The sequence below is a fragment of the Erythrolamprus reginae genome, chromosome 3, assembly GCF_031021105.1.
Source record: "Erythrolamprus reginae isolate rEryReg1 chromosome 3, rEryReg1.hap1, whole genome shotgun sequence".
Classification (NCBI taxonomy): domain Eukaryota; kingdom Metazoa; phylum Chordata; class Lepidosauria; order Squamata; family Dipsadidae; genus Erythrolamprus; species Erythrolamprus reginae.
Window position 1 is genome coordinate 111,265,580 of NC_091952.1, and position 27,247 is coordinate 111,292,826.

General features: G+C 36.0%; 1 protein-coding gene across 2 annotated transcripts; it reads left to right on the top strand.

Moving 5' to 3' along the window:
* The first annotated feature begins 1,021 nt into the window (after nucleotides 1–1,021).
* On the top strand, nucleotides 1,022–26,894 carry ZBTB41 (zinc finger and BTB domain containing 41). 2 transcript variants are annotated; one of them, XM_070746348.1, is made up of 11 exons: nucleotides 1,022–1,101; nucleotides 7,970–9,174; nucleotides 11,165–11,372; nucleotides 12,084–12,153; nucleotides 13,171–13,318; nucleotides 17,275–17,404; nucleotides 18,883–18,977; nucleotides 19,775–19,882; nucleotides 20,220–20,325; nucleotides 21,703–21,791; nucleotides 23,608–26,894. In XM_070746348.1, exons 2-11 carry the CDS (start codon nucleotides 8,061–8,063, stop codon nucleotides 24,255–24,257), a joined length of 2,718 nt encoding a protein of 905 aa, XP_070602449.1. In that variant the 5' UTR covers nucleotides 1,022–1,101; nucleotides 7,970–8,060; the 3' UTR covers nucleotides 24,258–26,894. The 2 variants fall into 2 exon arrangements, with proteins under 2 accessions (XP_070602449.1, XP_070602450.1); XM_070746349.1 differs by having other exon boundaries at nucleotides 1,068–1,105.
* The last annotated feature ends 353 nt before the right edge of the window (nucleotides 26,895–27,247 follow it).

Consider the following 27,247-nt stretch of genomic DNA (forward strand, 5'->3'; position numbering starts at 1 on the left):
AAGTCATTTCTAGGGTGGTTGACGGTTTTGCAGTGAATTGGGGGCTTTCATAAGTGCACTAGGGTGCCTTCCATTCCCTGTCCTAATGTTTCTTACTAGTATCATGTATATAAAAATTGTTTTATCTTTGTATACCAATACCTACTTGACAATAGAATAGAATTTTATTGGCCGTGTGATTGGACACACAAGGAATGTCTTGGTGCATATGCTCTCAGCGTACATAAGAGAAAAAGATACATTTGTCAAGAATCATGTGGTACAACACTTAATGATTGCCATAGGGGTCAAATAAGCAATGAAGAAACAATCGATATTAATAAAATCTTAGGATACAAGCGACAAGTTACAGTCATACAGTCCTAAGTAGGAGGAAAAGGATGATAGGAATAATGAATAAAACTAGTAGAGATAGAAGTACAGATTTATAGAAAGTCTGACAGTGTTGAGGGAATTATTTGTTTAGTACAGTGATGGTGTTCAGGGGAAAAACTGTCCTTGTGTCTAGTTGTCTTGGTGTGCAGTGCTCTGTAGCAGCGTTTTGAGGGTAGGATTTGAAACAGTTTGTGTCCAGAATGCGACGGGTCAGTAAATATTTTCCCCGCCCTCTTTTTGACTCGTGCAGTATACAGGTCCTCAATGGAAAATAAATAAAAAAAATAAAATATCCCCGCAACCTCCCAACCGGAGCCGGAGGGCGAAGACCAAGCCCTCCCCGCCGATTCGCCACTTTTCGCTTTTCCTCTTGGTCCGCTTCTTTTTGCCATAGAGCCAGAGTCGGAATGACAAACTTGCCCAGCTTCCTGTCAAAAACTCAGTCTGAGTGACGTCAGCCTTTAACCGCACCTATACCCTCTCCCCATCCTTATGGAACCCGGAAGTGATGGCAAAACCTGACGTGGGGGGCTAACGGGACGCGACGATTTGATTATTTTTTTTTAGGGGGGAGGTGCATTTTTCCCTCCCCCCCTTTTTGTTGGACACAGCTGCCTTTCGGAATCTGGAGGCCGGCCTAGCGACGGCAAATGGGGGAGGAGCGTGCTTTCCGAGAGCGCGCGCCTGGGACCGTTGGTTGCCCCTTTCCTCGGCGAGGGGAGGAAGGTAGGTAAGAGGCTCCTCCCCTCGTTGGAGGCCGGGTGGGTTCAGGGGGTTTCCGAGGGGCGCAGGTTTTTTTACTCTTCGCCATCCCGGTCGGGAGGTGGGGGTGGGGGTGAAGAGGTAAACGACAGTCCGACGTGTCTGAGGCTCGGCTTTAGTATCCTTGCCTTTTCTGGGTGAACCTGGCCTGTTAGATCTGATTTAAACCTAGTTAGGATCGCCTTGTTAAAGGCCGGATTATTGTTAGTGGGTGTGTGTGCGTGGAGGAAAAGGGAACATTGTCACTACCTCATTGATAAAGGGAAGGCGCCTGGCCGCGAAGGGCGATTCCTTCTCCCGCCCACCCTGCGACAGAGGCCGTGGAAGAGGCGATGGAGACGGTTTCCCCCCTTGTGGAAGCCCCTTCCCCATACACACTTACTTCCCTCTCCGTTGTGTTGCATCGGTATGCAGGCTAAACAAAATGTTTTTACGCTTCTGCTGCTTTTCTCCTTGCTCAATCTCTACTAACACAATGGTGCTTCTTAGAGCAGCGGTCCCCAACCTTTTCGATCTCAGGGACCATCGAGGTCAGAATTTTAAATCCCGCGGACCACCAGATTCATAATTTTAAATCCCACGGATCCTAATTCCTAATTTAAGTCCTCCAGGCCACTAATATTAATGTCTTTTGAAAAAAGATAAATACATTTGTAAAATAATGATCAGAAAACTTCCATTTTATTAATATGAAAGGCACTTATTTAACGTAATAAAATTATAAATGCTTATTTAATTACAACAAAATAGTAAATGCTTATTTAATCATAAAATCTTTAAAGGTTGTTTAACTGTTACAAATTATTAAAGATAGTGTAATTACTACAGAATAATTGAAGTTTATTTGATGGTGGCTTGCTGATGTTGATGGGAAAATCAGTCCCATATTCCAAAGCTGTAGCCCCTTCCTTTCCCTCCCTTTCCTCTCCTCCCTTCCCCTCCCCTCCTCTTCTGGACTGATTTAATTGCACTTGGCCATATCTGGCCAAGGGACCAAGATTTCTCCACAGACCACCAATTTTTTCCCATGGACCACTGGTAATCCACAGACCACAGGTTGGTGACCTGTGTCCTAGAGGACTGATGATAGTTGCACCCGAGTCTGCGGAGAGGGGCGGCATACAAATCCAATAAATAAATAAATAAATCTTGCTCCTTGCCCTAATAATGTGGCCATTGGGCCAGTTATTACCCACCAAATGAAAAAGCAAAGGAGCAGTTATGAGATACAGATAATAAGTGTCATGGTATTATAGCAGAATTATGCAAAAATGTATATTGGGTACGTAAATACACTGACTCCATTATAAACTTATGTGTTTTATTTCTTCTTCATGGAACTTGTTTTCTGTTTTCACAAATAATAACTTGACAGCAGAACTATACTTCTCTTCTCAAGTAATAACATATAGACACAGTCCTTGTACTTCATTTAGATCCTATCCTAATCTTAAATATCCCATCTATGAACATTATATATATTCTCTTATGAACTCTTACATTAAGAGAATCCATCTGCTCTCTGATGCCGATTCACCAACAGTCAGCATATGAATGAAAAGAATTCTCCCTTCCAACTGCCAAAACTGACTGTATGCCACTATGCAAATTAGCCCCCATGTAGCATTTTATTCCCCTTTTTCCATGCTGTATGCTAAAATACCCGTGCTGAAATAATTTACCGGTACATTTTTTTTCAAACTAAAACAATATAAATTCATTTCTTATTTCAATTGCAGGGGGAAACATTATTTACATTTTTCTTTATTGCTAGCAAATCCATCAAATTTCTATGTCCTTCATTTGATAATGGCTTTGTAAATACATCAGCTAGCATATTTTCTGTTGGCATGTATTCTAAGACAATTTCTTTCTTTTGATTATATCCCAATGCTACTAGCCTAGATTTATACCTCATTATGTTGCCTTCTCCATTATATTTGCCATTAAACACCCATTTGCAACCAATTGGCTTCTTTTCTTCTGGTAGCTTTACCAATTTCCAAGTTCCATTTTTTCCCAATGAATCAGTTTATTCTGAAGCTGCTTTTTCCATCTACTTGCCTTTTCGTTTGGCATTTTATTTACTTCTTCCCAATTTTGTGGCTCTTTTACTAACATTACTCTAGCACAGTGATGGCGAACCTTTTTTCCTTTGGGTGCGGAAAGAGCGTGCATGTGCGCTATTGCAAATGCCCGACTGCCCACATCCATAATTCAATGCCTGGGGAGGGCAAAAATATCTTGGAGTGGGTCTGTGACTTATTCCTTGTGACATTAAATAATTTTCAAAATTTCTATTTGCAAATTCACTACCATTGTCACTTAATATTGTAGTTATTGTATTTCCAAATTTCCTCTTTGACCACATAACAAAGAATTTGAACCATTTCAGTACCTCTGACTTACTCTCCATTGGCTACACAAAGCAATATCTGGAAAAATCATCAATAATGGTTAAAAAATAAGATTTATCACTAACACTTTTGCAAGATACTGGTCCATGCACATCAATGTGTATAAGTTCCATTACTCTTTTTGACCTTGCATTATGTCTGATAGAAATTGTTTTTCTCTTTGCTTTTTCAGTGTTACAGCAGTTACACACTACATAGTTTCCACATTTTTGTACTTTTAAATTATATTCATCTTTTTCATTTGTCATCGTATTCAAATAACCAAAATTCACATGGCTTAACCTACGGTGCCATTTATGTATGCAATTTGGAACTTTACATTTTTCTTCACTTAAATTTGCAAAATCCTTTTGCCCTTTCCAAATTCTCCTTCCCCTCAATTACATATGAAGGCCCTTCCATCTTACCTGTTACACACACTTTGCCCTTGTGTATTATCTTACATATATTGTTTTCAATAGAGAAAATACAGAAAAACCATCCTTATTTAGTCTAGACACAGACAATAAATTGCTACTGGAACCCACATAACATTGTTCCACACATTGGTGTCTTGATCTGGATGTTTCAGTGCTGATATCTTCGTCCTTCTGACCGCTGTATTCTTATCTCCTGTCCATCAGCCATCTCGACCCATCCATCTGACTCTTCTTGTTTTCTAACTGGCAAAAAATTTTTTTTATTATAACTCATATGATTTGATGCCCCTGAGCCAGCCACCCAGTGTTGTATTTTGTCCTACTCTCCATCATTTTCTCTGCACATCATCTTCTCAGGTTTCTTCTATAGCTTTGGAAGTTTTATTCATTCTTGGTATTCTGTTTCTCTGAACATTATCCAATAAGATATTTGTCAGACCCACATCTGAAGCATCTTCTTCATCTTTAATGCTTTATCCATATTACTCTCAGCTAATCTGGTGCTTCCACTGTTCTTGATGATCTTGCTCAATAAGATAGCATAAGCCTTCGGGCTCCAATAATAACTTCACTCATACATCATGAACTGTAGTTTTCTCCATTCAATTTGCTGATTACTGACTTTTGTATCATATCCCCAGACATTTTGATAAATCTTCATAGAAAAAAATGCACTTTTAATTCTGTGCCTTTACATGTTCTCCTCATACATAAAAATTCTGGCTACTGCAGTTAACACCACCAACTGCCACAGCCTTCAACTGTCTTTTCCACAACTGTCTTTTCTTTTTATTATTAAACTTTAATGAAGCACAACAAATTATTATGGGTATTTTTGGGGCCCATAACCCATTATGTTGGCTTTCTATGAGATTTATGTTTTTAAGTGATCTTTTTCACTTCACTTAGCAGGGCATTATCATAGCAGAATTGTGCAACAATGTATATTGAGTCCATACAGGGGGTGGACAACAAGATGGAAACATCTTGAAAAATCATCAAAATATCTTTTAATATGGTGTTGGTCCACTTTTTACGGCAAATACAGCCTCAATCCTCCGAGGTATTGATTATACAAATTGTGAATTGTTTCCAAAGGAATTTTAGCCCATTCTTCAGTTAAAGCACCCTCCAGTTCTTTTAGAGACGATGGTGGTGGAAATGGACTTCTTACTTGAATCTCTAAAATCGACCATAAATGCTCAATAATGTTGAGGTCTGGTGATTGTAGTGGCCAGATGAGATGCTGAACTTAATTAGAATGTTCCTCGTGCCATTCTTTAACAATTCTTGCTTTATGGATTGGTGCATTATCATCTTGAAAGATGGCATCCCCCTCTGGAAACAGTTCTTGAACCATAGGATGAATTTGATCGGCCAAAATTCCTAAATAGTGATGGCTGTTAATTCTTCCATGAAGGGAAATGATTGGCCTGGCAGATTTCCAAGAAATAGCACCCCAGATCATCGCTGAACCCCCACCATGTTTGACGGTTGGGAGAAGGCAGTCTGATGAAATGATTCTTTTGGCTATCTCCAAACATAAACACAGCCAGAGGTCGGAAAAATGGTAAACGATGATTCGCCAGAGAAAATCACATTTTGCCACTGCTCGAGGGACCATTTCTGGTGGTTTCTACACCGCTCTAAATGCTTTGAAATATTTGTCTTTGAGAGCAGAGGTTTTCTAATTGGAGCTCTTCTGTGGAATCCAGATTTGTGAAGCTCCCTTCAAATAGTTTTTGTGGAAACTGGGTTCTGTACGTGTCTATTGAGCTCTGCAGTGATTTTAGGAGCTGTGTTCTTGTGATCCGCTCACAATTCGCTTTAGAGTCTGACGGTCTCTCTCAGACAACTTCAACTTTCGACCAGACCTGTGCTTGGCTGAGGACGTTTTCCCTTCTCTTTCAAAAGCAGTCATTACTTTTGAGACATTACCTCTTGAAACGCCAAACATTCGGGCACTTTCTGTTACATTAGCACCTACCATTCGAGCACCAACAATTTGGCCTCTTTGAAAGTCTGAGAGGTCTGCCATTTTTAGAAGGTCAATTTCCTTAAATTTCTGTAAAAAAAAATGTAGCTTAAAAAAACATATCAAATAACATAATTTTAACAAACCCATTAAAATATGTCAAGTTTTGATTGATTTGAACATGTTCCAACATTATGATGCCAAAAAGTCAAGTGTTTCCAATTTTTTGTCCACCCCATGTAAATACACTGACTCCAATATAAGCTTATACAGTGATCCCTCGATTATCGCGAGGGTTACGTTCCAAGACCTCTCGCGATAATCGATTTTCCACGGTATAGTGGTGCGGAAGTAAAAACACCATCTGCGCATGCGCGCCCTTTTTTCCATGGCCGCGCATGCGCAGATGGTGGAGGCGGGGAGTGACGAAAGTGCGGAAGCCGACAGATTGCTTTGAATGTCGGCTGCCCCCGCCCCCCCAGCACCCGCTCGCCCGCCCGCCCTGCCGGCCGCTCGTTCTCTCGCCGCTCTCCCGTTCGCTCGGCCGGCCGCTGCCTGGCTGGGGAGGTGGATTCGCCGCCCCCACCAGCCCGATCTCTCTCCGGTGGCTGGGGACGTGGATTCGCCGCCCCCACCAGCCCGATCTCCCTCCAGTGGCTGGTGTTACACACACAAGCCATTCCTCCTTTGGCTGGGGAGAAGAGACCCCACCGGGCGCGAGCTGCTCTGTTATTTGCCGCTCCTCGCCGCCTTCGCCTCGCTTCGCCTCAGCTGCTGCCCGCTGCCTTCATCTTCTCCCCAAACTCCTCCTTCCCCGCCAAAGCAGCCACCGCAGTCGAGCGCGTGAGCGATGCAGGGCAGCCCAATGCCGCCGGGAGGGGAATCCAAGCCGGTGGCTGGGGACGCGGATCCACTGCCCTCGAAGCCCGATCTCCCTCTGTGGGGGGGGGCGACAAACCGACAATCGGGGGCTGTCCGTCCCTGTTGGGTGGTGCAGGGCAGGCACAGGGAGGGAGAGAAAGGAAAGAGAGAGAAAGGGAGGGAGAGAAAATTGAAGAAGGGAGAGAAAGAAAGAGTAAGAGGTAGAAAGGATAGAGAAAAAGGAAGAGAAAGGGAGAGAGAAGTGACTCTTGGTGATGACGTATGACATCATCAGATGGGAAAAACCGTGGTATAGAAAAAAAAACCGTGGAGTATTTTTTAATTACTATTTTTTGAAAAACCGTGGTATAGCATTTTGCAAAAATCGAGACCGCGAAAATCGAGGGATCACTGTATATTTTATTTCTTCTTCTTCATGGAACTTGTTTCCTGTTTTCACAAATAACAACTTGACAGCAGAACTATACCTCTCTTCTCAAGTACAGTCCTTGTACTTCATTTAAATCCTGTCCTAATCTTAAATATTCTATCTATGAACATTATATATATATTCTTTCATGGACTCTAACATTAAGAGAATCCATCTGCTTTCTATGATACAGATTCACTAACAGTCAGCATACGATTGAAAAGAATTCTCCCAACTGCCAAAACCGACTATATACCAGTATGCAAATTAACCGTCACGTAGCATTCTATTCCCCTTTTTCCATGCTGTATGCTAACAATTATCCCCTGCTTTGCTTAAAGACGAGCAAGAGCGATTCAGTAAGAATAAACTTTTTTAAAATCTATGTCTCTTTGAGTAACATTACTAGTAGCAACATATGAAAGAGATAATGCAGCTGGAGACAGATCTAAATGCTTTCTGGTACAATATCTTTTCCAGGCTATTTTTCCAATTACTTCTATTCACAAATAAAGGAATAAGTACTTCCGTATTTACAATTTGATAACATGCATGTAACTTGAATGTTTTGGTTCAATTCAAAATGAATTTTTGCTTTCTAGAAAGAGGGTGGATGCCAATTTTTAGGACTCACCAAATGTAGAAGTAAATTAACTGATGTTAAAGAAAATGGAATGAATCAAGGGTTTTTTTCATTGGTTTCAAATAAAATTATTTGATCCATTTGCAGGTCATAACTTCAAGTATCATTGAAGCAACTATTTGTTTGGAAACATTTGGCTTATTTATAACAGTTCTGATTTTAACGTGGCACGATTGCAATGAAGAAGAGAAGAAGGCTTAATGTAAATGTAGATGACAAAATACATCTTGATCACCTAAGAGAGCAAACTAATAAGATTCCTATAACAGAGTCTGAGCAGGAAGCTCAAGCTGATTCTGCAGAAGTAGCTATTGCAGACCAACTCATATATTCCAAAGAACTTTCTCTGCTCTCTGATCAAAGAAAGCTTTTAACTTCTTTGCAATACAATAAAAATCTACTTAAATATTTAAATGATGATCGACAGAAGCAGCCGTCTTTTTGTGATCTTCTTATAATTGTTGATGGAAAGAAGTTTAGCTCCCATAAAGTAGTAGTTGCTGTTGGGAGCAGTTACTTTCATGCTTATTTGAGCAAAAACCCAAATACAAATGTTATTACCTTGGATTATGTAACACATTCAGTTTTCCATCATCTGCTTGAGTTTCTTTATACATCACAGTTTTTCTTAAATAAAAATGAAATACCTTTAGTTTTAGAAGCAGCAAAATTTTTAGATATTATTGACGCAGTTAAATTGCTAAATAGTGAAAATGTTTCCATTTCACAATCTGAAGAGAAAACAAAAAACCCGTCTCAGATAGAAAAGACAACTGAACAAACTCCTAAAATTGCCAACAATCATCAATGTACTTTATGCAATCGTAATTTTTGTTACAAGAAGTCATTGGAAAATCATTTGTCCAAAGCCCACAAATCATCTGCATGGGAAAAAGAACATGGACTAAAAATGGTTGAGAAATCAGTGATTTGTACTAGACGATCAGTGCGAAATCGTAAATGCCCAGCCAAGTTTGATCAGAGTGACAATGAAAGTGGCAATGCATCAGATACCAATTTAGATACAATTGATCCTAGTAAGGAGAGCAATGAATTGGAGGACAGTGGAAGTGAATACAACACTGATGGGCAGGAAGAGGACACTTTGGGAGATGATACAGAGTCTGAACAACACAGTGAAAAAGAAGATGGTGGAGAGGTTGATGAACCAGATGGTCCAGCAGGAAATATTTCTGAAGATAATCTTTCTACATGTATTTCACCGATTCTTCAGAACAGCAGCAAAAAATGTTTGCAGTGTCCTAAGTGTGATAAAATATTTGATCGACCAGGTAAATCAGAATATGTTTCATCTTACCTTTGCAGGATGTCTGTGATAGATTTAAAAGCAATCAAAAAAGTCATTTTCAATCTTGGGTTACCATCCAGAGCCAGATTCAATGTATAGAATTGTGATTATTCTTTAGATTTTAAATATATCCATGATTTACTTAACAGGACATACAAAACTTTAGGCATCCTTTGTAAAAATTAATGCTTCACTGAATCCTTAAATCGACAGAAGCTGACACAATATCTCTGTACCATTCAAGGCAACATACAGTACATAATGCTCCTTCCTATTTTACCCAGAGCAACAATCCTGCAGTTAATTGAGCTGAGAAAGATCCAGCTGGCTATTAATTAGATTGCTAGTTGGAAGACATTAGATTTTTGTACAACTTTTCCTGTTTTATAAGAGTCATTTTTCAAATGCTCAGAAAGCTGTTAGAGCTTTCCTAGCTGCTGAAATAAGATGAAATAGTCACAGCCTGGGAAGGTAGGTTATTTAATGACCACATCTGTACAGTTGTCTTGATCTAATTGAGCTATAGGTCTACTAAATGAATCACTTCATTGGGCCTTACTAACAAGTACAATAAAAATGAACTGTAAGGTACCAGTATCTACACTGCTATACTTGTCATACTATCTGCCTGCAATTGCTTTTCAAGAATACTCTACATGCTCTCACACATTCACCCAAGTTGCAGGCAAACAGTATTCATATGAATAATTAATGTTAAATTAGAGAGACCTTGAAAATACAGACACAAAGTCTCTCCCCCCCCCCCTCCGCCTCCACTTCAAATATTTCATCTCCACTCAAATTCTACCTGTGTTGCTTGGGGCCTTCAATTAATGTGGGAACGTGTCTCTATAGTTGTGAAAATATATTAGCATTGTGATATACACTATATATAATACTAAATTCTATGCATTGTAAAACCTAATGTTCATTCAACAGCAAATTAGCTTCACTGGTATATAAACTCAATGCAAGGAAAAATGCATATAGCTCATTTCAAACACTGCAGCAGATTTGCATGTTTGGTACTATTTATTGTAGAAGTTTTTGGCCATTATACTACTGAATTGTAGAACTTTTTTTACCCCTCACCATTGGTTGTACTAACTGGGATTGTTTGGAGCTACAATTCAACAGTATCTGGAGAGCCTACAGATTATTGGCCTGCCCTTTAAATTATTGCTTCTCAATTGGTATGAGGCAACTCTGGTAACTTTATCAATTTATTATTGTATCAATAGAAGTATAGCCATCTAATGGAAGAAAAGGTCTATCCCTGATTTTGGATACCCTTTGCCTAGTATGCAATTTTAGGTATGCAGTTCAATTGAACATTTATTATTTAATTTTTGTAACTGCCCATCTCAATCAATAACAATTCAAAAAATACACTACAATTAAAAATATTTTTGAAAAATACAAAAACATGAAATCATTTGAAGATGCCTTCTATGGCTGCCAAAGCTCATATAATATCAAGTGTAAGCGCCTACATGAAGACTAACCATCCTGCATTCTATGGATGATCAAACATCTGAACAATTTAAGGTAAAAATAAAGTTGCATTGGCTTATCATATTGTAGTATGGGCTTAGAATCTTAGTTTACTTAAAGTTTAAATCTTAATATAGTTTATTTATTACACAAGTTTATAGAATCACATTCAGGTAATTATCTTTGTTAATCCTTAGTTGCTTTGTTCTCCAGGACTACAGGTAAAAGGAATTGATAATGTATAAGATTAAAGTGAGAAAAAGAATCCCAGCCATTTTTTAGCAATTTTTTAACACAAGAACTGTTCCACTGTTAAAGATGAAAACAGTGTGTTTCTACACAACTTACTGTGTATTCCAGGCTTTTATATAAGTCTCCCTTGTATAGATTGATAGCTACTGTTAAATGATACAGTAGAATGGCAGTTATATATTTATCAGCTATTTTTCATTTTGAAATATATATCTTTTATTTTGTAGGAAAATTTGAAAGCCATGCTCGAGTACATACAGGTGAAAAACCTTTTGAATGTGATATTTGCCAGCAGCGTTATTCAACCAAATCTAACTTAACAGTACACAGAAAAAAACACAACAGTGGATTGGAATTTCATAAAAAGGAACACAAATGTTCATATTGTAACAAACTACACGCCACCAAAAAGACCCTCATAAAGCATGTAAAAAGGCAAGTATCATTGAATCATATTGCATTTTGGGTAATAGAATAATCATTTGGTTTCCTTTTATTATAAAATTATATAACATGTTTATTAGATATAAACAATAATTCAGTTAAATTATTGCCTACATGGCAATTTATTTTAAATATGTAGAATGTTAAAAGCATACATAATATATATCAGCCTTTCCCAATCATGCCCTACCTGGAGATGATGAAAATCTAGAGGAGCTCAGGCTGGCTAAAATTGTCCATATTTTTAAAATAATATAGTGTAGTTATCTTGAATCAAATCAAGATATATGCTCTCCACCAAAAAGTACACATGTGAAGTAAGATATCAGTATGTTCAGTAGTATTAAGTATTCTTTTTAATGTATGTCCTGCTGTTCTATTTGGTGATATTGAAAGATGATTTAAGTAAATTGGGGCAAAAAGTGCTTAAAGATGACTTTAATGACATTTTAAAAAACAGTTAAAATTGGTGCTGATGTCAAATTATAAATTTCAGTTTGTGTTTTATACATAACTGTTCAAATATGAATATAGATTAAGAAATTTAAATTATTTTGCTTTCTTTATATGCAGTACAGAATAATATTTCTTTTTAATGATTATACAATTAGGCCCGCAAGCAGTAACAAAATGCAAACTAGTGATTTGCTTATTGTGTTATATTTATTAAATAAATAATATCTTAGTAGATTTCCTTCTCAGATTTCATCCTGAAAATGTACAAGAGTTTCTGTCTACCAGAAAGAAAAAAAGTGAAGGATGGAAATGTGAGGTAAGTATGATTTTGGTTTCACTGAAATTATTTGATACTTCTGAATTTTTTTTAAAAAAATCACTCACTAAATCAGAGATTGTGCATTTATTTACTGAAGTTCTTGAATTTGTTGTTTTAATTGCTACTTAGAATTATGGTAAATTGTTTTAGAATGTTCGTCAAGAAAGTAGGAAGGAATTTTTGAAATTCCAGAACATGGAGAAAAGCTCTTGGTTATGCTGCTACTTTTATGCTGTGAGAGTAATATGCGGATGTTGTTTGAGTACATTGACCTGATAACTAATAAGTGCCTAAAATAAGTTATGCTAAAGTTACTAAATCATAATGTTATCAGAAAAAAGGGAAAACTTACATTTCATTATGTGCTTTAGTGTGTAATTAGTGCATTGTGCAATTGGGTTTAGGATAATAAAAATAAAAAGTACCATAATATGACTTTGTGGCTTATTGATGCATGATCTTTTATGGTAGGTGGTTTAATAAAGTAATTTTAGTGGAGAAAATAGTATGTAGCAATCCACACTGAGTAAATCACTGTATAGGCTAAAATAATGATAAAAGTTCAAATTAACAAAAGAAACAGAGAAACAAATAGTCATAACTATGCAAATGCATAGTACAGTTATTTCCAGAAAGCTACCATATGTATTCACATGTACACCTATCAGTAGATAAGACAACCCTCAAATTTTTAACAAAAAGATAATAAAAAATGCATTATCGATGAATAAGCCAATCCACATTTGTCATTGTATTGTAATTAATCAATTTATTTACAGATAGATTCATGTGAGTAATTGGTAAAGCTAATTTTTTGGTACATTTTGGCACCTAAAATCTTCAGCTTATTTGTAAATGTAAATTTATAATTTATATAATATAATTTATTTATAATTCATTCCTTTGAGTGATAAGATTGTGTTTGTGTATGTATTCTCACAGATAACTTGACTCTCTTCAGGAAGCTCAAAGTTGTGTATTTTACTTAATCATTGCATAATGTTGTTGCTACAGATTTGCAATAAGTCTTTCACACGAAGACCTCACTTGGAAGAACACAGAATTCTTCACACTCAGAATAAGCCTTTCAAATGTACCTATTGTGAAGAGCATTTTAAATCCCGTTTTACGAGATTGAAACACCAGGAAAAGTTCCATTTAGGTAAGAAAATATTAAATGCGTATATTCTTTAAATTAATTAGCTGAATTGAATTCTGTATACCAGTTTTCTGAATCTCTATTCTTTAAACTGCTTGAAGGTGAGGTTCAATTTTTAGACAAATTAATTAAACAAATCCTTATTTAGAGGCTGTTTAGAAAAAACCCCACAATTTTCAGTTAATCTAGCTATAGTTAGATAATTATAGTACAATAGAACCTCTGGTCACGAACATTTCTGACCATACCAAATTTGGTGACAACCAAAATTTTCGCAAAATTTTTGTATCTGGTCACAAACAAATATTTGGATAGTGATCAAACACAGCCATGGCGATTTCCCCAGCCTCAACGATTTCTCCTTCCAAACTTTTTTTTGCACACACATGTGCAGTCAATCTCGCTTCCAGTCACAATCAAATTGGGTTGCGACCAAACTCATGGAATGAATTACGATTGTGACCAGAGGTTCCGATGTATATATTGTGCAGTTCACAGGGTATTTTCCGCCTCCTTCACTTCAGCCTATCTATTTGATTTCACAATTTCATTCTGAAGTTTATGGAAGGCCACTTTTCCATTAACCTGACCAATTACTTGATTTTTAACACTAGTTTAAAATTACAAAAACTGTTTCTCAATGAATTCTGAAAAATGCAAAAATAATAAAAGCCCAACAACAGAAGAGAGGTGGGGTCTTGTGATTCGCCAGTGGCCTGTGCAGCTGGCAGCAGAGTTGGACAGCGAGGAAGCTGGGGAGGCGTATGGACCATGCCTGGAATCTAGAGAAGGCTTATTGCCACAGGTAGGATTCAGCCAGGGCCTTCAAAATCTCCAGAGGCTGACAAGAGTGAAGAAGAAGAACAGGAGGAGCCTGTTCTCAATGCGTACATGCGCGGAGCTGCCAAAAGGCAGGAATGGTTCCAGAAAACAGCTACTCGGGAGTAAGGCTTGAGGATAATTGGCTATTCACATAGCCTATGTAAGTGATGAAAATGATTGAGGAATTTGCAGGAAGCAACTTAATTCATTTCTAGTCCTTGTCTTGGAATTCAAGCCTCTGTTTTGCTCCTGTTTGAAATAATCAAGTTTCCCTGCAAATTGTTTCTGGGATGTTTGCCAAAGAAGAGCAAAGTTCATGTGGGTTATCTGCTGTTATCAAATTGTGTTCTTTTGCTTGGACTATTGCAGACTGTTATTCCATTGCACAGAAAAGACTTGTATATCCTTTATTTTGAATTTAGAATAACTGCTAAGAAAGACAGATAGCAGCAGTTACTATTTAAAAAAAGCTTTATAAGGATGTTGTATGTGTTGTGGTCTGTTATCAGGAAGCTGGGCCAGAACATGGGAAAGTTATCAGGATCACTCCCTGTTTGTTTTGTTTTTTAAATGTAATAATTTTGTGAGCTACTAAACCTTTGGACATACAGTGGTACCTCTACTTACGAACTTAATTCGTTCCATGACCAGGTTCTTAAATAGAAATGTTTGTAAGAAGAAGACATTTTTCCCATAGGAATCAAATGTAAAAGCAAATAATGCATGTGATTGGGGAAACCACAGGGAGGGTGGAGGCCCTGTTTCCTCCTAGGAGATTCCTAGAGAGGCCCCATGGAAGCTTCTCCCCGCCTTTTCCAGCCCTGTTTCCTCCCAGGAGATTCGTAGAGAGGCCCCACAGAGGCTTCTTCCTGCTTTTTCTGATCACAGTTTCGGAGGCTCAAGTTTTTTAAGTGGAAAATGGTTCTTGAGAAGAGGTAAAAAAATCTTGAACACCTGGTTTTTATCTAGAAAAGTTCATAAGTAGAGGTGTTCTTAGGTAGAGGTACCACTATATTGTTTTCCCAGTTTTCTTGGAAACAGTAAACTTTTAGACTTCGAACAGAAATGATTTAAAATTTTATCCTAAATCATTTTCTTTATTGCTAAGAACTAAAGTAACATATGAAACATTGACCGGTTTATATTTCATTATTTGTTTAGTCGCATGTAACAAACTTATGCATTTACTGAATAATCAGGCAAGTAAAAGAACATTGATTTTTTTTTGCGGGGGGGGGGGGGGTCAATTTTGTCATTAAAATCTATTAGGAAAAAAATTGCTGCAATTCTATTTAATGCATTAGTACAACTATATTACACTTGAAATAGAGAGATTAGGTGATATTTATTTTTTGAAGTATATCTCAAAATAAAAATATAATAGAGAAGGACTTAGAGTTCTTGGGTTTCTACAATACATGTAACATAGAAGATATAACTACACTTTCTAACATTTTTCTCTCTCCTTGTTTTTGGAAGTTGTGAAAATTTTAAAAGCTGTGCTTGTGATGTTGACATGAAACAATAGATTTGCTTGGATACACAGGCTATAGAAGAGAGGATAACCATTCCAGTGTTTCAATTTTTTTAAAAAAATAAATGAATTTTATAAAGATAAATCATGGCTTTCCTTTTTAAGAGCCCTCTTCAATCGGCTTTTTCCCCTCTGCAAGTCGCTATTACTAATTTAGTACATTTTGAAGAAAATTGTTCATTTAATAAATGTCTTTTAAAACAATTGCTTTCTCCTATCCAAGAACACTTCAAGAGGCAGTGAGGCTGTTTTTGCTCATAATGCTAAATGATTATTTCAGTCATACAATGAAATTTTAAAAGCCTGGAGTCACTATTGATAGTTATGGCACCTTAATTTAATGTTATACCAAGTTATCCATAAAAATGTAATATCAATGTGTTTGTATTTCAGTTTTACAAAAAGAAGAGAATGCAAAAAAATACAAAGCTGTACAAAATATCTTCCTTTTTGGTAGTTAAGTTTTGGTAAACTTAATTTATTGTGTCAGAATTACCAGTTGCAACTTCTGGGAAAGAAATGATGGAGGGTTTAAAAATGGAAGAGGAAGACATAGTAATAGATTGGCTACCATATTACCAAATTCAAAGTAGATACAAAAAGGACTTGGTGAAATCCGGAATATGTAAAAAAGAAAATGAAATAGATAAAATATGGACAGGATCCGATAAAAAATTTATAACCAAAATGTATACCTATCTACTAAATCATGAAAACATTGAAGAAATAGTCAAACCTAATATGATAGCTTAGATGACTAACTTTGGCTACGCAATTCAGATAGAAGACTGGGAAAAACTATGGTCAGTTAACTATAAAATGACTTTGTCAACACCATACAAAGAAAATCATTTACAAAATGTTCTTCCGATGGCATTATGCACCAGCGCGCCTAGCCAAAATGAATGTTAATATTAGTAACAAATGTTGGAAGTGTAAAAAAGAGGTGGGAACATACTACCACATATGGTGGCAATGTAAGGAGGCAAAAAAATTCTGGATCCGAATTCGGAAATGGATGGAAGAAATTCTGGGCTATATACTTGAGATAAAACCGGAAATGTATTTATTAGGCATAATCAGAGGTAATCATAGCAAAGAAAATTATTACCTAATAAATCACTTACTTACTGCTGCAAGATTAGCATATGCACAAGTTTGGAAACAAGAAAAGGCTCCAAACAAAGAAATGGTGATTAAAAAAATATTAGACTGCGCCAAATTTAGCAAATTAACATATGAGATACAAAACCAACAAAATAAGGACTATTACAAAGTGTGGGAAAAAATATACAACTGGGTGGAAGTTAAGAAAAAGATATAGCAAATAGAATTGTAAAAAATAAATCTTGTAAATATATAAATTGTAGATGTTCAATGTTGTATTGTATGATGTCTAAATGTTTGTATGTCAAACAAAATAAAAATAAATATTAAAAAATAAAAAATAAAAATGGAAGATTAATATGCTTGTGGTTAAGTTTTTCAAAATGAAGAGAGTTATTTTGTTCTGTTTTGTATTTTTGTGTTCCAAAATATGTGTTTATTCAAATCACGTGCTCAACTTGCATAAATGTAAAATTGAATCCCTGTGTCTTTTTAGGACCTTTTCCATGTGATATTTGTGGTCGTCAGTTTAATGACACTGGAAATCTGAAGCGCCATATTGAATGCACTCATGGAGGAAAGAGAAAATGGACTTGCTTTATTTGTGGAAAATCAGTTAGAGAAAGGTATGCTTAATACAAATGCTGTGTTTTAGTAAACAGAAAGTAGATCCATAAATTCGCTAATACAGTATTTTTAAAAATATTGTAAAAGCAGTTGAACAATATAATTGTATAGTGGAGAACTGCTGTTGATGCTAATCAGCACTTATATGTTTCTCAGAATATTCCATTCCATTTACTTCCCAAGTCTTTACTCATCAGTCAGCATTTGTATCTACTAAGCCAAGGAAAACCATTGAATGTTAAGTTTTCAGGTGTATGTTTTTATTCGATGCACATACCTTGTTTATCAATGAATAAACCTATGATCCTCACAATACCCTTTGAGATAGATTGGGCTAAAAAAGAGAGACTGTCTAAAATCATCCAGCCAGTTTCTGTGCCTAAGGAAAGTTCAGCACTTACTGCACCAAACTGGCTCTCCATTTTTATATCAGTGACATTTTGGGGTTAGAAGGTTTTTTGCTGTTTAGGTTAGATAAAGTCAGTGTTGTACAGCACTTTGAATTAAAACAGAAAGACTGCTTTGGGGGTTTAGGAAATCATTAATACGTCAGCAACCACTTTGGGGATTATACAGCTGCAGAATGATCCTCAAGAAAGATGCATTTTAATTTGGGAAGTACTATCCTTTTCTTTTTTATACCAAAAGCTTTGCCCACTTAATAAAGATGGGCATTCGAGATTTAACCATTTGTACATATTAAGAAAGGCTACATATTAAGAAACAACCCAAATAAAGACTGGGCAGATCAGCAGGGGCTTGATTCTTGGTAGTGGTAGACAAGAATATGGACAGGCATAGGAATATCCTTTGATCAATATGTTAAATGGACTTTTTCAAATTCTTCCTTTCCTTTTTGTCAGGCATTTTATCTGCTATCGACATACTTAGTTTATTTTATATGCTGTATATTTACATATTCAATTATATAGCATAGCAGAATTCTAAATTTTGTCATTCCATGTGACTTAAAATGATAAATAGGTTTGTGTTCCCCCATACGGCTATGAATATCAACAGTGTTTTATTAGGAATGATTGAATAACAACAGTTTAATTTTCAAAATTAAAATGTAATCTATACACCAAATAAAATGATAGAATCTAATAACTTTTCAAAAGAACAATAAAAATACTTATCTTTAGTAACGCATACACTTCTATAGAGACCCCAAAGACCGTGGATGTACAGTACATGGTGTCCCAAAGTATTGCACTAATATTTTTTAAATGTCCTAAGTACTACATGCTATGCTGGGAGTAATGCCAGAAAAAAGCCAAACCCAGCTGTCAGTGATCATTGGGAATGGATTGCCAGTATCTGGTAACAGTTTGTCCATTATCAATAGATGTCAGTTACACTTTGCAGAAAATTGGACTATGGGCATTTTAAATGCATTACAATGAAATGTATTATTGTATTATTGCAATTTGGGGGGGGGGGAATCCTCTTTATATCTAAAATTTCTTCCTTACAGAACAACTTTAAAAGAGCATTTGAGAATTCACAGTGGAGAAAAACCACATCTATGTAGCATTTGTGGACAGAGTTTTCGTCATGGAAGCTCCTATAGGTAATTATATTATTATTATTATTATTATTATTATTATTATTATTATTATTATTATTAAATTTATTTATTTATTTATTAACTTGTATGCTGCCCAACTCCCGGAGAACTCTGGGCGGGTCACAACAAAGATAAAAACAACGTAAATCTCAAAATCATCTAAAACATCTATTAAAAACAATTAAGAAACATATACATCATTCATTTCTGGCTAATACATCCTATACTGTTATACTGCAATCAGTTATACTCTTAAATGACTTTATTATAGTATTTATAGGTAGTTAGTCATGAAATAGTAGAATTAAAAATTCCTTATGAATTACTATAATAAGAGAAATTCATGTGGAAGTTATTTTTAGATGTTAGCAAAAAATGGACTATTGATAAGCAATCCTTACCAATGTTTGCTCATCTGAATTATCATATTTCCAAATAGATGGGTACAAAATTTAAATACAATTTTTACCTATCTGCTTGGAAATAAGACTACTAGATTCCATGACCCATTTTCTTCCAAAATTCAAAACTATTTGGACTTAATAAAATTAGTGGCAGCACACAGTATCTATCCAGTGTCTAGTATATATAGCATCTACTATATACTAGAAATAGTATAGCAATCTCTCAGAGTAGATTATATTATTATTGGATTATATTAATTTAGATTTTCAGATTTAAGTTACACTTAATATAAGTTATGTAATGTTAGTGTCAGTTATACTAATTTAGATTTTCAAATTTGAATATCATGGTACATTACGCATGCAGATGCTAATCTTGTATTCCTGTTAATACTGGCTTCATCTACGAGTCCATCATGATGATAAGAGATATGAATGTGAAGAATGTGGAAAAGCATTTATTCGCCATGATCACCTTACAAAACACAAAAAGATACATTCAGGTAAGGATTGGCATTGACATTACCTTTTTCAATTTGATAAATCCTACTTTTTCTCCCTGTCCCAGGCTTGGTGACACATATATTACCACGTACTGATGAGCCTTGGACACTGATCCCTAATTTATTTATTTTATTTATCTCCTTCCTTTATTTTATATAGCTCAAAGTGTCCTACATAATATTCCCTTCTCTTATTTTCTCCACAATAACCCTGTAGGTGGCTTGGACTGACAGAAAGTGAATGGGCCCCAAATCAGAAATAGTTGGATGCCTCTGGAATTTTTTTGGCTGGAAGTTTTATTAAATTAATTCAGAATATATCACTGTTTCATCTTAGGAGAGAAAGCCCATCAGTGTGAGGAATGTGGAAAATGCTTTGGCCGAAGAGATCATCTCACTGTTCATTATAAAAGTGTTCATCTAGGAGAAAAAGTGTGGCAAAAGTAAGTTTAATTTAATATTGAAATATATTCAATATTGATATATTGTTGTAACATATCCAACATCTGAGGATATGTTAGATTGATTTGTATATACCAAATAGAACCAGGGTCAGGTTCTGTTTAAATCAGGATTTAATTGAACCAAAAATAGTCTTTCTTAATTGAACCAAAAATAGTCTTTTTACCCCTTGAAAACTAATGTTGAAGAAATATAGTGTATTATGGTACGATAAGATACAATTTTCAATTATTATAAACAGTATGAAAATATGATTTAGATAACAAATATAAAGCAAAATCTCCGAGTCTTCAAGAGGGGCAGCATACAAATCCAATAAACAAACAAATAAATAAATAAATATAAAATAAAATAAATATTCATACCTACAGGTGGGACATATCAACTCAGGGAAAATATCATTGGAGAAAAGATTTCAATAATACATGCCACCTGTTTCTTGATACCCAAAACAGTGAGAAACAAACATAGAAGATACTATAGATCTAAATGCCTTATCTAATTTTATATTTTATTGGGTGTGTATCAAGCAGTTGAAAGGGAGATGAAATCGAAAAACAAGAAAAATAAGATGTAGAAAATGTGCTTCAATATTTAATTGATTATAACTCTTATTCTGTTCGGATAGATAGCCTTCGAGCCGTAAGTTTTTAAACTAGCATAGAGTAGCTGGATTTTGCAATAATCTTTACCCTTGTACTGGAGAATATGAATGTTTACATTACAAACCTATATATGGCTAACAGAATAACAGAGTTGGAGGGGACCTTGGAGGTCTTCTAGTCCAGCCCCCTGTTCAAGCAGGAAACCTTATATCATTTCAGAAAAATGAAAAATATAAAATATAACATAGTGGTTTACTCCTACGCATTATATAGTACATAGAATCAGAACATCATTAAGGATCTTTTTCTTTCTTTAAAATGTCCCTTTTACAAGAGACAGAACCAGTGGTACACTAGTAAATGTTTAAGGACACGTTTTGCCAGCTTCATTGCTGCTACCATGCTACTAGCCATCGAAATTTGATTAATATATGTGACTCAGCTCTCCCTTCAAGTTGACTCACAAATTTGCCCCAAAATATCGTGATTCCAGCCCCATCACTGGATAGAACTGAATTTCTTGATGGATTATACATTTATTTGTGTTAATACTTCATGTGAAAGTATTGAAATTGACCACAAGCAAACAATTAAATGCACATATATTTCTAGAAGAACCATTTAAAATGAGGGTTGGGGTGGGGAATGAGAATAAATATGTAATAGTAATTTAGTTTAGGTAATCTTGAAAACGTTTCTTGGCAAAAAATAAATAAATTATAATATATTTTATTAACTTGCTTTTCTTCAAAGGTACAAAGCAACATTTCATCAATGTGAAGTCTGCAAGAAAGTTTTTAAGGGGAAATCAAGTTTAGAAATGCATTTTAGGACACATTCAGGTAAACAATCAGACTAGTCTAAAAATCCAGTTTGGGATCTTTTCTGTTTTTAAAAACTTGCTTGCAGCAGAAGGGAATGCTTGCATTTTTTTTTTTTCATTTCCTCTATTTTGGGCAGTGAAAATAATTAATCCAGAACATTTTGAGCATTATTCTTATTTTTATTCTAATTTTCACAGTTTAGCAGTTTGCTAAGGACTCTCTTGGATTCTTAATCTATCCCAATTCCCTTCCTTGCTTTATGCTATATCCCATGTTGTTGAACTCTCCAAGGTTCCCCACTTAACTAAATATTTTCCCCAATCCAATGCTTTCATTAAAGAATGTTGTCAAAATGTTTTAAAATATGTTTTTTTGGCCAATCTATCTATCAGCTGTGGCGAGGGGGGCGTTCGCTCATGTTCGCCTGGTGCACCAGTTGTGACCCTATTTGGACCGGGAGTCACTGCTCACAGTCACTCATGTCCTCATCACCTCGAGGCTCGACTACTGTAACGCTCTCTACATGGGGCTACCTTTGAAAAGTGTTCGGAAACTTCAGATCGTGCAGAATGCAGCTGCGAGAGCAATCATGGGCTTTTCCAAATATGCTCATGTTACACCAACACTCCGCAGTCTGTATTGGTTGCCAATCAGTTTCCGGTCACAATTCAAAGTGTTGGTTATGACCTATAAAGCCCTTCATGGCACCGGACCAGATTATCTCAGGGACCGCCTTCTGCTGCACGAATCCCAGCGACCAATTAGGTCCCACAGAGTGGGTCTTCTCCGGGTCCCATCAACTAAACAATGCCTCTTGGCGGGACCCAGGGGAAGAGCCTTCTCTGTGGCGGCCCCGGCCCTCTGGAACCAACTCCCCCCAGAGATTAGAATTGCCCCCACCCTCCTTGCCTTTCGTAAGCTACTTAAAACCCACCTCTGCCGCCAGGCATGGGGGAATTGAGATGCCCTTTCCCCCTTGGCCATAACAATTTTATGCATGGTATGTTTGTATGTATGTTTGGTTTTTATTATAATGGGTTTTTAATTGTTTTTAGTATTGGATTATTATTATATGCTGTCTTATTATTGCTGTTAGCCGCCCCGAGTCTCCGGAGGGGGACGGCATACAAATCCAATAAATAAATAAATAAATAAATAAGTTGAGTGGCTGATAGTATTCAGCATGGATTTCTACCCCCTATGTCATCACTAAGACAAAAAGCTATTTTGACTTCCCATTAATAACTTTAAAATTATGCAAGACACAAAACAGTCAAACATAGTTTCCAAAACATCAGCAAAACTAATGAACTGTGTGATTATTGAGGTGTGAATTTTAAAGTTATTTTTTTATTCGAACTTTTTTTGGAGTGGGGGGGAATCCTCTTGAAGCAAAACTACAAATTAAGACCTCACTCCCCCTTCCAATCTTCCCATAGCCTACAATGTTTTCTGTTAACCTAACTAGTTCAGCACATTTTTGATCCAAGGCTGGCAATTGGCATGAATCAGCTCAACTGAATTTATTGTAAATCACAGAGTATCAATTATTGGTGTTGTATATCAGTTTTGCATATCCTGATGCTTGTTTCTAACCTGAAACAAATGGAAGGTTTTCTTTATTCTTAAAATTAATTATATATTTTTTTTTAAAAAAAATGAAATGATAGTAAACATCAGTGACTTTTGTGATTTTTCTCATGCATATGTCAGATGTTCTGCATTCTATAGAAATAAATTGAAACAATACTTTGCTATTTAACAAAGATTAAATAAGTAGATAGGATATAAAAGACAGCATATTTATTCTGTTAATATTGGTTTTCTAATGCAGGTGAGAAACCATACAAATGCCAAATTTGTAATCAGTCCTTCAGAATTAAGAAGACATTAACTAAACACATGGTTATTCATTCAGATGCTCGCCCTTTCAATTGTCAATACTGCAATTCAACATTTAAACGAAAGGATAAACTAAAATACCACACTGATCACGTACATGGAGTGAAGTCTGCAGAAGAACTGCAAAACTCGTCAGATGAAAAAATTGTGTCATTACCAGCTCAGTACACATCAGATGATAAGGCTTTTCAGGGTGATTCTAAACCATTTGTGGATCAGAACACAACCTACCAAGTGGATACCAAGGCAATGCTACAGAATGTACCATCAGACACATGTGCGCCAGTGACACTGATATCTGTTCGAATGCATGAAACTCAGTCTGATCTTGTACAACAGCCGCCTCCTGTTACATCTTCAGCTCATTCAATTCTTCCTTCACAAGCCCCTCCAACAGATTATCAGCAAACAACAGATCTGGAATTTCTTGAAAAATATACTCTTACTCCACAACCAGCAAATATAGTTCATCCAGTTAAACCTGAACAAATATTGGATCCTAGAGAACAAACCTATCTTGGAACGTTACTAGGTCTTGATTCAGCTCCTTCTGTACAGAACATTTCAAATAATGAACATTAATGATCATGTCTATGAAATGTGATATTTCATTAGTCTTGAGCTCTTAGCCATTTTGAAGGCTAACAGTATTATATAAGCTGTTGTCTATTTTATTAAATGAATGGGGTATTATGATGGAAAAGGGGTGTGTGTGTGTGTGTGTATGGAGAGAGGGAGAAGAGAGAGAGGGAGAAAAGGGAAATGAAACGTAGAGAATAGAGATTGTGACGTGTCTCCTTGTCAGGGATCTTAGCATTCTTCTGCATGACGGAAGACAAAAAATACTATATACATGAAAGTAATTATACAAACTGTACTTAGCTAATTTAGACTTTAATATAATCAGTTCATTTTTTGTTTAATCACTAAATGGCGACCAAGTTCCATTATCACAGACTTAAAAGAGCCACATTTTTATTCAGATTTGGTCAAAAATGTTTAAAAAGAAGCAGTTGAATGAACAGTAGAAAAGTGCTACAATTATCTAAGATCAAAAACACTTATTCTAAATCATTTTAAGGCATGCACAACCATTGTAAAGAAAATTATTTATAATTTATCTAATGTATTTTTTTCTGACTGCAATACAGTGGGGGGGGGAAGTATTTAGTCAGACACCAATTGTGTAAGTTCTCCCACTTAAAAAGATGATAGAGGCCTGTAATTGACATCGTAGGTAGACCTCAACCATGAGAGACAACATGAGAAAACACATCCAGAAAATCACATTATCTGATTTTTAACTAATTTCTTTGCAAATTATGGTGGAAAATAAGTATTTGGTCACCTACAAACAAGCAAGATTTCTGGCTCTCACAGACCTGTAACTTCTTTAAGAGGTTCCTCTGTCCTCCACTCATTACCTGTAGTAATGGCACCTGTTTGAACTTGTTATCGGTATAAAAGACACCTGTCCAGAACCTCAAACCATCACACTCCACATTCCACTTTGGTGAAGACCAAAGAGCTGCCGAAGGACACCAGAAACAAAATTGTAGCCCTGCACCAGGCTGGGAAGACAGAACCTGCAATAGGCAAGCAACTTGGTGTGAAGAAATCAACTCTGGGAGCAATAATTAGAAAATGGAAGACATACAAGACCACTGATAATCTCCCTTGATCTGGGACTACACGCAAGATCTCATTCTGTTGGGTCAAAATGATCACAAGAACAGTGAGCAAAAATCCCAGACCCACATGGGGGAACCTAGTGAATGACCTGCAGAGAGCTGGGACTAACGTAACAAAGGCTACCATCAGTAACACACTACACCGCCAGGGACTCAATATTCTATAGTGCCAGACAAACCCTCCTGCTTAAGTCAGTATACGTCATGACCCGTCTGAAGTTTGCTAGAGAGCATTTGGATGATCCAAAAGAGTATTGGGAGAATGTCATATGGTCAGATGAAACCAAAGTACAGTAGAACTGTTTGGTAGAAACACAACTCGTCGTGTTTGGAGGAGGAAGAATGCTGAGCTGCATCCAAAGAACATCATACTTACTGTGAAGCATGGGGGTGGCAACATCATGTTTTGGGGCTGTTTTTCTGCAAAGGGACCAGGACGACTGATCTGTGTACATGAAAGAATAATTGGGGCCATGTATTGTGAGATTTTGAGTGCAAACCACCTTCCATCAGCAAGGGCACTGAAGATGAAAAGTGGCTGGATCTTTCAGCATGACAATGATCCCAAATACACTGCCAGGGCAACGAAGGAGTGGCTTCGTAAGAAGCATTTTAAGGTCCTGGAGTGGCCTAGCCAGTCTCCAGATCTCAACCTTATAAAAAACTTTTGGAGGGAGTTGAACGTCCATGTTGCCCAGCGACAGCCCCAAAACATCACTGCTCTTGAGAAGATCTGCATTGATGAATGGGCCAACATACCAGCAACAGTGTGTGTCAACCCTGTGAGAACTTACAGAAAATGTTTGACCTCTGTCATTGCCAACAAAGGGTATATAACAAAGCATTCAGATGAACTTTTGTTATTGACCAAATACTTATTTTCCACCATAATTTGCAAATAAATTTGTTAAAAATCAGATAATTTGATTTTTTGGATGTGTTTTCTCATGTCTCTCATTGTTGAGGTCTACCTATGATGTCAATTACAGGTCTCTCTCATCTTTTTAAGTGAGAGAATTTGCACAATAATTTTTCCCCACTGTATATACTATTCTGTGTGTATGTGGGTGTACAGAGAGACCAAAAGAGTGTTAATATTCCATTCATTACATGAAGAAAGCTACAGTGCAAAAAATTTATAACATAGTTGGCCTTTATGGTGTCTGTTTGCTACAACAAACTAAACCAAGTGTTCTACTGAAAATTCTCTTTAACAATTGAAAAGTTAATGTATCAATATTTTCTTTGACTTCAGTTATTTTACAGGTGTTTAGCATGAAAAATTATTGTTGCCATTTTAATGCAGTGGTTTATCTTTCAAAATCATGTATTTTTCTTAAAAATTGTAATTTTTAAAAAATAGATTTAAACAATTATGGATTAACGTCCCCTCCCATGTGTTTCCACTATGCACATATCTCATTTTATATGTTATAAAAAGCTTTACAGTTAAAACTATATATGCCTTTCTTTTGATTGTCACAATTTTTAAACCATTTCTTTTTCAATATCAGCCTAAATAAATCAAGGCAGCAATACTGCTTCCTAGACAAGTGTCATTGTTGGAGTCATTGCTATTAGCAATCTAAAATGCATCCAGGAATCAACCTTGTAAGCCTGGGTTTTGTTTATGGCTTCCTTAATCTTTCTTTTTTATGAAGAGTTTTTGGGAATAATAATAATAACAACAACAACTACTACTACTACTACTATTATTATTATTATTTAAATATAATTTGTTTTAAATCCTGCACAAATGAAGTCTTGTGGAACTGAAATACCAATTTCAATTGCTTTTATTATAAAAAAAGGAAAGGAATTTCGTTGTGCATAAAGAAAAAAATACATGTAATTAAAAACTAAACATAAAATAATACTGTT

What these genes read in the sequence shown, in the direction of transcription:
- ZBTB41 (XM_070746348.1), top strand. Translation starts at nt 8,061, where the DNA reads ATGAAGAAGAGAAGAAGGCTTAATGTAAATGTAGATGACAAAATACAT. An exon ending in GTGAAGGATGGAAATGTGAG is followed by an intron (nt 12,154 to 13,170) that starts GTAAGTATGATT and finishes TTGTTGCTACAG; the next exon opens with ATTTGCAATAAGTCTTTCAC. An exon ending in GGAAAATCAGTTAGAGAAAG is followed by an intron (nt 17,405 to 18,882) that starts GTATGCTTAATA and finishes TCTTCCTTACAG; the next exon opens with AACAACTTTAAAAGAGCATT.